General features: G+C 35.2%; 1 protein-coding gene across 1 annotated transcript in view; it reads left to right on the top strand.

Annotated features, from left to right (window-relative positions):
- Positions 1–12385, top strand: part of LOC129452939 (uncharacterized) — a gene marked incomplete at its 3' end in the record, with an annotated part of 69069 nt that overhangs the window by 53233 nt on the left and 3451 nt on the right. Inside the window, exons 19-21 of the mRNA XM_073862345.1 lie at positions 3956–4017; positions 10191–10520; positions 10826–11125. Of these exons, the coding sequence (XP_073718446.1) occupies positions 3956–4017; positions 10191–10520; positions 10826–11125 (692 nt within the window). The remainder of the gene's footprint in view (positions 1–3955; positions 4018–10190; positions 10521–10825; positions 11126–12385) is intronic.

The following is a 12385-nucleotide window of genomic DNA, read 5'->3' as shown; positions in this document are numbered from 1 at the left end:
ATACACAACATTTTATCAACATTATTATATATTTATGCATTTGGCAAATGCTTTTATTCAAAGCGACTTATACCCAGCTAACAGAAAAAAGTTCTAAGAACGTTCCCTGAAAGTTTTTAACGTTCCCAAAAACGTTCTGCCAACGTTAAAAGTGTCCAGTTTTCTTGACGTTCTAAGAACGTTTTTGTGTTGTCTCAACGTTAGAGGAATGTTACATTTGACCATTTTTAAACGTTATGACAATGTCATGTTTTAATGTTCACAGTCACACAATGTTTAAAACAACAACTGTTTATTATATTGACTTCTTTGATTGTTATGTAAATGATAGAGACACATTGCATTTTATTATATTTATTTTTATATTTATATTATTTTATTATATTTATTATATATTATATATTTATTATATATTATATATCTATTATATATAAGTTTAGATGTTGATGTTTTGTTTCATTTTAAGTCACCATTATTGTGATTAGTGTTCGTTTTAGTTGGGCTCTTGAGCCTTGTCTTTTGCTTGCTAGTTTTTTCCCTGGTTGTGTTAACTTTTTGTTAATACACCACATTTGTTATGAACATGTTAAGTTAGTAGTGTAATTCTGTGGTGTGGTGGTTGGTACATAATAGTAAAAAATCATTCCTAATTAATTTACTAATCAAAAGTTTATTTTCTGTCAATAATGTAAATGAGATCCAGCACTTTCAGAGCAGTTTGTCATTAAGGAGTTTAAGAAACTTTGGACAAAAAATATCTGCTGTATAATTGGGACGCACAAACATCAAGAATCAGACTATGAATCTCAACCATGGTGACAAAGAAAATTGGAAAAAAAATCTTTATTTATCCATGCTGCAGTGCATGCTGGGAGTCCTGAATGAGATTTGTAATTTGTTAATACCCAGCATGCATTGTAGCATGAAGTTTTTCATTTAATTGTCACCATGGTTGAGATTCATAGTCTGATTCTTGATGTTTGTGCATCCCAATTAAATAGCGGATATTTTTGTCCAAAGTTTCTAAAACTCCTTAATGACAAACTGCTCTGAAAGTGCTGGATCTCATTTACATTATTGACAGAAAATAAACTTTTGATTAGTAAATTAATTAGGAATGATTTTTTACTATTATGTACCAACCACCACACCACAGAATTACACTATTAACTTATCATGTTCATAACAAATGTGGTGTATTAACAAAAAGTTAACACAACCAGGGAAAAAACTAGCAAGCAAAAGACAAGGCTCAAGAGCCCAACTAAAACGAACACTAATCACAATAATGGTGACTTAAAATGAAACAAAACATCAACATCTAAACTTACATATAATAGATATATAATATATAATAAATATATAATAAATATAATAAAATAATATAAATATAAAAAAATAAATATAATAAAATGCAATGTTTCTCTATCATTTACATAACAATCAAAGAAGTCAATATAATAAACAGTTGTTGTTTTAAACATTGTGTGACTGTGAACATTAAAACATGACATTGTCATAACGTTTAAAAATGGTAAAATGTAACATTCCTCTAACGTTGAGACAACACAAAAAAGTTCTTAGAACGTCAAGAAAACTGGACACTTTTAACGTTGGCAGAACGTTTTTGGGGACGTTAAAAACTTTCAGGGAACGTTCTTAGAACTTTTTTCTGTTAGCTGGGTAGTGGATTACAAGGTATACGGTATAGGTTTTAATCAGGGGCGTCATGCACCAATTTTTTTTAAGGGGGCTCACAGAAATTTGTGCATACACAGACATCATACGAAATATTATAGAGCTTTCAGTCTTTTCCATGGCACTTACATTTCTAACAATCTGAAAACCCCTGCTTTCATGCAAAAACCTCCAAAATAAGAGTGATGACTAACTTTAATATCAAATACTATTCAATCGGAATAATGACACATTTGCATCATAGTTACATCTGAAACGGCATGTTTTATTTAAGTCTCAATGGCTTGTTTAATTGTGTCATTGATGCATTTTGCACAACAACTACATTATCATATAAAATTAATGTAATTTTAAATCCATAAAGTATATAAACAACGAAAATGACATAAGCTATAGCCACGTGATTAATTTTAATGTTCAATAATGATTTAAAAAAATATGTTTAGATAAAATTATTAGAGAAACGGATTTTTGCATTAAATTTTACCTCATGTGAGCATGTGAGATTCCGCGCCCGCGTGAACTCTGGCGAACTTTGGCGTTGTGCCAAGAAGATGAATCTCTACTAATATTACGTTGAGACGGTCACATTTAAAACCATACATTTTCTACACAGAGGAGGTTAACTGCACATTACCGTACTGGGGTTTGGAAATGTTTTGAGCGTTTCTAACACGTTTTAATTCCTCAGATAGCCAAATGCAGCAGCAAGCCAGCAACAGCAGAGACCTCGTGAGCGCGCCCAGACGCTGATGACGTCTGCGACTGCAGCGCCAGCTGCCGCCAGAATAAAAGTAATGTAACATGATCAAAACACTATCAAAACGGCGAAAATCTCCGAAAAGTGACAAGGATGCAGCAAAAAATGTATAATATTGTGCATATTAAACAGATTAAAAGTCAAATAACAGATTAATGGACGCTTATTTGATTTTGAGGTTGGATGCAAAATCCATTGGCTCAAAAAAAAACCAAGGGGGCAGGTGCCCCCTCAGTTTGAATGGGCATGACGCCTCTGGTTTTAATGGTATGAGAGTTCGAACTATGAGCTGGAAACGCAATGCTCTATCACTGAGCTATAAATAAATATAGTGACATATAATTGTAAATAAACTGGTGCTCGATTAAATATGTTTTAAAAAACTAAACTGTAAAATGTCTTGCTTTTATTTGAATGTAATTGTGTTTTTAATAAGCTCATTAAATATTGTACATTATATAAACATTTATAAAAAAGATGAATTAAAGCCTGAGGAAGTTTGAACGAATGTTGTTGTGTTGTTTTTTTTTTCAGAGATATCACAGCCTCGGTTGCAGCAGCAGAGTGCAGAAATGTTTATGTGGCATTAAAATAAACTGAATAAATAAACTTGATCTGTTTGTGTCTACATGCGTGTGAATGTTATGTAGTTTCAGTTATCGGCAGTAAAATCAAATATGTTGCAAGCTGATTGGATAAGATTTGAGATAAGTCAGTGTGGTTTATTCTGCTTACATGAGACTGTGTCCCACTGAGCAAAGCGTCTTAAAAAGACGTCATTTCGACGTCCCATGAGGAGCCAGAATGAAAGTTTTTATGACGTCTTTTTATGACCTGTTCTGAACATCCAAGATTGATGTCAAGGGGACCTCCACGCAAATTAAAACTATTTAAAATGTGGCCATTTTAGACATCAGATGTGTATATATAATCTTTATATATGAATAAATGTTACAAATTTTTGCTTATAGATAATTCCCAAATATACCAGTTCCACCTTAAATATCTGCGTCTGCAATCTTGCTCTCTCTCTCTCTCTCTCTCTCTCTCTCTCTCTCTCTTGCGCTCTCTCTATTTCTTACTCTCTCTCTCTCTCTCTCTCTCTCTCTCTCTCTCTCTCTCTCTCTCTCTCTCTCTCTCTATCGTTCAATAATTGAAGTGAAGTGACGTGAACTTCACTCTCCCTCCCACACTTGCTCTCGCTGGATAATTGTTACATGTACATTTTCTAAAACAATGTCATCACCATTACAAAAAGTTTTTTAACAAAGCATTGTTTTGAAGTAGGACCATACTGACTAAACAAACCAAATGCACTCTATTTTTTGTCATTTTTTACCTGCTCGTTTTTGAGAATTTATAAGATTCTGATGTTTTATTGAACATGTTCTGTCACCACCATGGCGATCAGTGCCTCCCCCAGTTGGGCAGCCCGACTCTTCGTCTCCATATTGTAGTGTGTGTGCTTGATGATGGTGATTTTTGAAACACATTATTATTGCACCAAGTGTTTGTTACCAATGCAACTTACTTGTGGCTTCACATTAATTACATTGATGGTCAGAAGTGATGATATAACATAACTGAACTAACAACACAGATAAGGCATCATTAATTTAGTTTAGAAGTAAACCTCTATCTCAGTTTTGTTTGAAGCTGCAATGAACATACTTCTGTGCATACTGCTGCCTACTGTAACTGAAAATGAAATCTTGTGGCTGTAATCAAAAATCTAAAGTCTAGATTTTTTTGACACAGATGCAGACATCAAGAAACAGCTCATGAATCACAACGATGGTGAGTTTTCTAATTGTTGCAATGCATTGCACCAGCGTATTATAAAACTCATGAGTCCAGAGAGTGTCACCACTGTTGTGATTCATGGGGTGATTCTTGATGTCTGCATATGTGACAATGAAATCTGGACTTTTAATTGTATATAAGTACTTCCCAGTGGTGGTATGAACATAAATAATAAGTTGGATGTGACACCTCAAATCAACTGAGAAATTGAGACAATACTACATGGTTTACAAAATGAATTTACAGAGTTTACATATGTGGGATTACTCTTGGTAAACTTTGAATGAAGTTGTAAGATCCACATGTGAGTTTTGTTTATAACAAATTTTCTTTGCAGCAAATAACATGCTTTAGCAAACACTCTTAAAAAGACCAAACACAACTATAAAAAGTCAAAGAGTCAAACTACCCAACTAAAGGAATCACTGATCGTCATTATGGTGACAAAACATTTTCAATGAAACGTCAGCATATACATATACAGAGAGAGAGAGAGAGAGAGCATTTAAGGTGGAACTTTATCTATGAGCAGTGCTATGTTTTTGAACACTCATTCATATATAAAGATTACATTATTTTATCAGCTTAACAAAATTTTTCTACAAAAATACACGTGATGTTTATGTTTTTTGACTCAGAACTCATAGACCACATTTGTATAAAATGTTTTTGTATTGATTCCCCGAACCCCTTTTGGACGTCTACCTGACGTCCAAGAGGGGTCATAGTCAGACGTCCAGATACTGTACCAGATCTGCACGTTGTATAGACATACAGATAAGGGCCTGGACCAACCGACCTAATATAGACATGATCTGCACGTCGGGGAGACGTCTCATGTTTGGTGGGGTGTATGTGTGTGTCCAAAATCAGATGTGTTCAGGTCAGCAGTTATATAAAAGTCATTATTTTCATATTAAAGTGTTTTAAGGGTTTATGATAAATTAGGTGTTGTTTCTTTATTGGTCAAATTGGTATTTTAGACTCTGTGTAAAACAATACAGTTTCCGCATCTGATTAAAAGAGTTTGTTGAAGTTCACTGATGTTTTACTGAAGCTGTGATCTTGCAAGCAAGCAAGCAACTTTATTTATATAGCACATTTTTTAAACAACAGACGTTGTCCCAAAGTGCTTTACAAAACATTAAAATCATACAGCACAACAAACATACTTCATTCAAAAGCTAAGGAAAATAAATGAGTTTTTAAATAAGACTTAAAAGTTGTAACTGATGGAGCTGACCTCACATGGAATGGGAGACTATTCCAGAGTTTTGGACCTACCACGGAAAATGCACGATCTCCTTTTGTTTTAAAATTACAACGAGGTACCTTTAAAAGTAGTTGATCAGAAGACCTGAGAGTTCTAAAAGGAGAGTAGGGAACTATAAGGTCACTAATATACCGGGGGGCAAGCCCTGACAATGCCTTGTAAACAAACAAGAGAATTTTAAAATCAATCCTAAATTTGACCGGAAGCCAATGTAGAGATTGAAGTACAGGACTAATATGGTCTCTCTTTCTCACCCCCGTTAAAAGCCTTGCCGCTGCATTCTGCACTAACTGTAAGCGGCCAAGCAGAGTGTGGGGTAGACCGATATATAGCGAATTACAGTAGTCAAGCTTACCCACCAAACATGAGACGTCCGCTCGACGTGCAGATCATGTCTATATTAGGTCGGTTGGTCCAGGCCCTTATCTGTATGTCTATACAACGTGCAGATCTGGTACAGTATCTGGACGTCTGACTATGACCCCTCTTGGACGTCAGATAGACGTCCAAAAGGGGTTCGGGAAATCAATACAAAAACATTTTATACAAATGTGGTCTATGAGTTCTGAGTCAAAAAACATAAACATCACGTGTATTTTTGTAGAATATTTTGTTAAGCTGTTAAAATAATGTAATCTTTATATATGAATGAGTGTTCAAAAACATAGCACTGCTCATAGATAAAGTTCCACCTTAAATGCTCTCTCTCTCTCTCTCTCTCTCTCTCCCTCTCTCTCTCTCTCCCTCTCTCTCTCTCTCTCTCTCTCTCTCTTTAATTAACAGAGATGTATATGCTTATTGAAAATGTTTTGTCACCATAATGACGATCAGTGATTCCATCAGTTGGGTAGTTTGACTCTTTGACTTTTCACGTTAATGTGTGGTCTTTGTAAGAGTGTTTGCTAAAGCATGTTATTTGTTGCAAAGAAAATTTGTTGTAATCAAAACTCACGTGGATCTTACAACTTCACTGAAAGTTAACCAATAGTAATACCACATATGTAAAGTCTGTAAATTCATTTTGTAAACCATGTAGTATTGTCTCCATTTCTCAGTTGTTTTGAGGTGTCACATCCAACTTATAATTTAGGTTCATACCACCACTGGGAAGCACTTATATAAAATTAAAAGACCAGATATTGTTGTCACATATGCAGACATCAAGAATCAGCCCATGAATCACAACAGTGGTGACACTCTCTGGACTCATGAGTTTTTATAATATGCTGGTGCAATGCATTGCAACACTTAGAAAACTCACCATCGTTGTGATTCATGAGCTGATTCTTGATGTCTGTATATGTGTCAAAAAATTCTGTACTTTAGATTTTTGATTACAGCCACGAGGTTTCATTTTCCGTTATTGTAGGCAGCAGCATGCACTGCAGCTCCAAACAAAACTGAGATAGAAGTTTAATTTTAAACAAAATTTATAATGTTTTATTTGTGCTTTTAGTTCAGTTATATTATATCACCACTTCTGACCATCAATGTAATTAATGTGAAGCCACAAGTAAGTTGCATTGATAACAAACACTTGGTGTTATAATTATGTGTTTTAAAAAACACCATCATCAAGCACACACTACAATATAAAGACGAGGAGTCAAACTACCCAACTAAAGGAAACACTTATCACCATGATGGTGACAAAACATGTTCAATTAAACATCAGAATCTTGTAAATTCTCAGAATCGAGTAAGTAAATTTGGTTTGTTTAGTCAGTATGGTCCTACTTCAAAACAATGCTTTGTTAAAACAACTTTTTGTAATGGTGATGACATTGTTTTAGAGAATGTACATGTAACAATTATCCAGCGAGAGCAAGCGTGGGAGGAAGAAGTTCACGTCACTTCACTTCAATTATTGAACGATAGAGAGAGAGAGAGAGAGAGAGCAAAAAAAGAGAGAAAGAGAGAGAGAGAGAGTAAGAAAGAGAGAGAGAGCAAAAGAGAGAGAGAGAGAGTAAGAAAGAGAGAGAGAGCAAAAGAGAGAGAGAGAGAGAGAGAGAGAGAGAGAGAGAGAGAGAGAGAGAGAGAGAGCAAAAGAGAGAGAGAGAGAGAGAGAGAGAGAGAGCAAGATTGCAGACGCAGATATTTAAGGTGGAACTGGTATATTTGGGACTTATCTATAAGCAATATTTTTTTAACATTTATTCATATATAAAGATTATATATACAAATATAATGTCTAAAATGGCCACATTTTAAATAGTTTTACTTTGAGTGGAGGTCCCCTTGACATCAATATTGGATGTTCAGAACAGGTCATAAAAAGACGTCATAAAAACTTTCATTCTGGCTCCTCATGGGACGTCGAAATGACGTCTTTTTAAGACGCATTGCTCAGTGGGTAGATGCCATAAAAGAGTGAACTACAATTTCTAGGTCCTTACTGGATAAAAAATGCTTTACTTTAGCAATTGATCGCAGGTTAAAAAAGCTTGCTCTGACAACAGCACCAATATGTTTCTTAAAATTAAGTGATGAGTCCATAACTACCCCTAAACTCTTTACATGATTCTCAGTCTTTAGGGATAAAGAACCCAAATGATCTGGAAAGGTACCCAAATGATTGGTCCTCTCTGCTCTGGTGGGTGTGGCTGTTGTTGCTATAGTGATTCATAAGATCCAGAAGAGAGATCAGACATCACACTCAGACACTGACTGATGCAGATCAGAATAAACTCTTGTTTGCTTTACTCTTAACAAATACCAATACATCTTTTGAATGTAATTTTATATAATCAATGCATGTGTACTGTAAAACCTAAAAGTTAACTCAACTCAAACCATTTAAGTAAACCGGTTGCATTAGTTTTAAAACACATACATTTGAGTACTGTGAACTTAAACAAATTGAGTCATATGCAGTTATGCACTAATATTTAAGTTCACACTACTTAAATATGAGTGCATAATGCAAATGACTCAAGTTCACAGTACTTAAATTTGTGTGTTTTAAAACTTAAATGGTCTAATGCAACTGGTTTACTTAAATGGTTTGAGTTAAGTTAACTGTTAGGTTTTACAGTAGTGTAATATATTGTACACAATAAAGCATTTTGAAATTGATTTACAATCAAGATTCTCCTCCTTATGCTTTATGGTTTCCAAATACTATTTATGAGCACTAGATGGCAATTTTGTTACAATCATTGACTCCAAAGACTCATAATGTATACAGGCTTCATCTGTTGATACAAGATTGTCTATGTGAATAATTTGTCAGTAAATTGACTAATATCTTATGCATGTCCAACCCCCCTCCAGCAAACTGAGTTTGTAGACTTTAGTTTTTCTAACACATGCCTACATCTCTGTGGCTTGTGCCATATTACCACAGAATGAAACAAGATATTAAAACAACTTCTGTGAACCTCACGATCATCTCTCACTAAACTTCCTAGTGGCTCGGCTCTTCAGATACTGATTGCTGATAAATACTGAAGACAAATGTGGACTTATATTTTTGTAGTTTGTGTGGCAGGTAAGAAAGACTTTCATTCTATATAAATGTGTTTTTGTTTTGCTTGATTTGAGTCAAACTGTATCACTTACATCTATCAGTTTATATGTTATTTTTAAGCAATGTCAAGCAACTGACATTAAACTTGGTTAATATCAGAGGTGGAAAGAGTAATAAAATATTGTACTCAAGTAAAAGTAAAGTTACTTTAATAATATTTTACTTAAGTAAAAGTAAAGTTACTTGTCTACAAATGTACTCAGGTAAAAGTAAAAAGTAAGTCATTTTAACTTTACTCAGAGTAAAAGTTACTTTATTCTTCTTTCACTCCCTCTCTCTCTTTTCTCTCTCTCTCTCTCTCTCTCTCTCTCTCTCTCTCTCTCTCTCCAACGTCTAATGACCTGCGCATTCTTGAGGACGTTCTGAAGTTGTGTTTGATTTGACGCGAAGCTGCTAGACCTCGGAAGATAATGCGCATGGTGTTAAAAACGCGCCGCGCAAATGAGCGGTAAAAACCCGGTTGGCAATTTCCTACTCGAGAGCATGAATCCTACCTTTCATAGGAATGAAACACTCGCTTCGCGTCAGTGGAAAGTGGTAGCTTAAATATGACCAGGGGTTTCTTTAATAAGATTTGAACTGAGGCGGGTCTGCATCAGCGCACGCGGAGCCAGCTGCAAATGGGTGGGTTAGCAGCAAGTGGGTGGAGCTTTAGCCGCAAGTGGGCTGTACAAACTTCCAGAGGATTCACCGCCGTCCCATTTGAAGCGTAAACTCCTCCTACTTGCACATTTCTGAAATCCCTCCTACTTGCGGCATAAGCTCCTCACGCTTGTGGCGTAAGCTCCTCCCACCTGCAGTCTCCGGGATGCAGCGATACATACTTGGTGTCGTCCGTCTCCATTCTTTTTGCACGTTCCCCCGCCCATCAATCATCCGTTGCGTGTCTTTATCACCTTGCTTGTTTTAAACATTTTTTTACTCAGTAACGGATATGATTTCAAATGTAGCGAAGTACATTTTAACTTTAACTTTTACCATTAGTTAATGCACAATGAACTAAACTATTGTATTGACATTAACTTAGAATATGTAACAATTCATGTTTGACAAGTACAACCTTATTGTAAAGTGTTACCAATAACTTAATTTGAGTCTGAATTGATTCAATATTTTTTATGTTTCAGGTGTGTTTGGTGTTGATGGAGATGAAGTGAAGTCAGTGTCAGTGATGGAGGGAGATTCTGTTACTCTACACACTGATATTACTGAAATACAGAGAGATGATCAGATAGTTTGGATGTTTGGACCTAAAGGGACTCCTATAGCTGGACTCTTTAAGAAAAGCACTTATAAGGATGACAGTAATGAGATATTTGGAGACAGACTGAAGCTGGACAGTCAGACTGGATCTCTCATCATCACAAACATCACAACCACAAACTCTGGAATTTATAAACTAACTATCATCAGTAAAAGAGGAGATTCATACAAAAGATTTAAAGTTACTGTATATGGTGAGTTTAATGTCACTCACAGTTTGTTTAATCTTAATTATTTTTATGTGTGAGTATATTTTGAATTCATATCTGTGTTAACATCATTCACTGCTTTCTGATCACATACATGGAATCTGTTTATATCATCACACATACAGCAGCCCCGTCATTGAGTAAATCCTTAAATTCATGTTGTTTTAGTAATTATTCTCATAGAAGAATGTAATTATATATTTAAACTTTCAGAAATGATTGCTGATACAAATTATTTAAATATTTGATAGAATTTGCAAAAACATTTGATTTATGGTCATGTTTTTCAGCTCCTCTGCCGGTTCCTCTCATCATCAGAGACTCATCACAATGTTCTTCATCATCACTATCATTATGCTCAAAATGTGTGGTGTTGTGTTCAGTGTTGAATGTGAGAGATGTGAGTCTGTCCTGGTACAAAGGAAACAGTTTATTGTCCAGCATCAGTGTGTCTGATCTCAAAATCAGTCTCTCTCTACCTCTGGAGGACAAATATCAGGATACAAACACATACAGATGTGTGGTGAACAATCCTCTTACAAACCAAACTCAACATCTCAACATCAATGAACTCTATCAGATGTGTTCAGGTGAGTCAGGTTGTGTATATTATTGCAACATTTTTAACATTCAAATTAAACAGATATTTTCTAACATCATGTGGAATTTATATTTTTGTTAAACAAGGCTCAGTTCAACTTATACCTTTTATTTGTGAGAGTTTGTTAAGCTGCACATTAATGTATTAGTGTTGCTATTTTTTAGGCCAGACCCCCTGTTGCAGTTTAACTGAAACTGTGAGCCGATTGGTCATCTCTGCTGTGGTGGGCGTAGCTGCTGTGACTGTAGTGGTTTATGAACTGAGATCATAGACATCAGAAGACAGAGGCTGATAGAGTCTTTAAAATTTGCTTATTCCCAGTATATACATTAATGATTTCTGTGGTTTTATGTATTGTTGTGAAACTTGTGGTACGCAGAAATTCTTAAATAAAGTTTAAAAGGCAAAACCTTGAAACATGTTTGTATCTGTCATTTTTAATTAAGATCTGAAAACATTATGAGGATTTTTAAACCGTAGTGAGAATGAGGTCTGTATCATCATTTACTGTCTATGATGCTGAAGATCTTCTGATCTGAGGTCAGGTGTTTAACTGGTTGGTGTTTCTTATGTAATGCTGCTAAATAAAAAGTGGGAGTATTGGTGATTTATTACTTTATTATTATTTTCTAATCTAATTTCGCATAAAAGAAGAGTAAAACACATTAAGAAAACATAAACCACCATAAGATCATTTTAGAAGTCCATCTGTTGTAAATATCAAATTATCAGATGGTAGTTGTTAATTTTCTGAGTTAAACAAAAGCTTTACTGCTTAGTAAAACATAATCTATTGTGTGTCTGCTAGAAATGTGTTTGTGAATGTGCATGTTTGTGTATCAGAAATGTGTTTGTGTCAGTTGTTTTTTGTTATAAAAGGCTCATAGCCGAAACATTAAGAATTTAGGAGAATATTGTCACATGTAGGGAGCAACCAGTACTTCCAGATACTTCCTGCAATTCTTTTAATGTAGCCGTACACTGTAAAAGAATAATCCGTAAATAAACGGATAATGTCCTGGCGGAGGATTGCCGGTGCCTTTTCCGTTGTGTTTGCAGACATTTCATTTGTTCGAGAACTGAGCATTCTGTGGATTTGTGGAGCACTGTCCGTGGATTTGCAGAGCATTTTCCGTGGCCTTTGGGGACGCTTCAATCCGCCTATGAAACGCAACAATGGTGACAATCAACAACAAAGCTTCATGCCGCAATGCATGCTGGGTGCCAGGACAGAAAACTTTCTTGGCAT

Source organism: Misgurnus anguillicaudatus, chromosome 23, assembly GCF_027580225.2.
Source record: "Misgurnus anguillicaudatus chromosome 23, ASM2758022v2, whole genome shotgun sequence".
Classification (NCBI taxonomy): domain Eukaryota; kingdom Metazoa; phylum Chordata; class Actinopteri; order Cypriniformes; family Cobitidae; genus Misgurnus; species Misgurnus anguillicaudatus.
The sequence above is the reverse complement of the archived record's forward strand: the minus strand, read 5'-3'. Positions and strand labels throughout refer to the sequence as shown.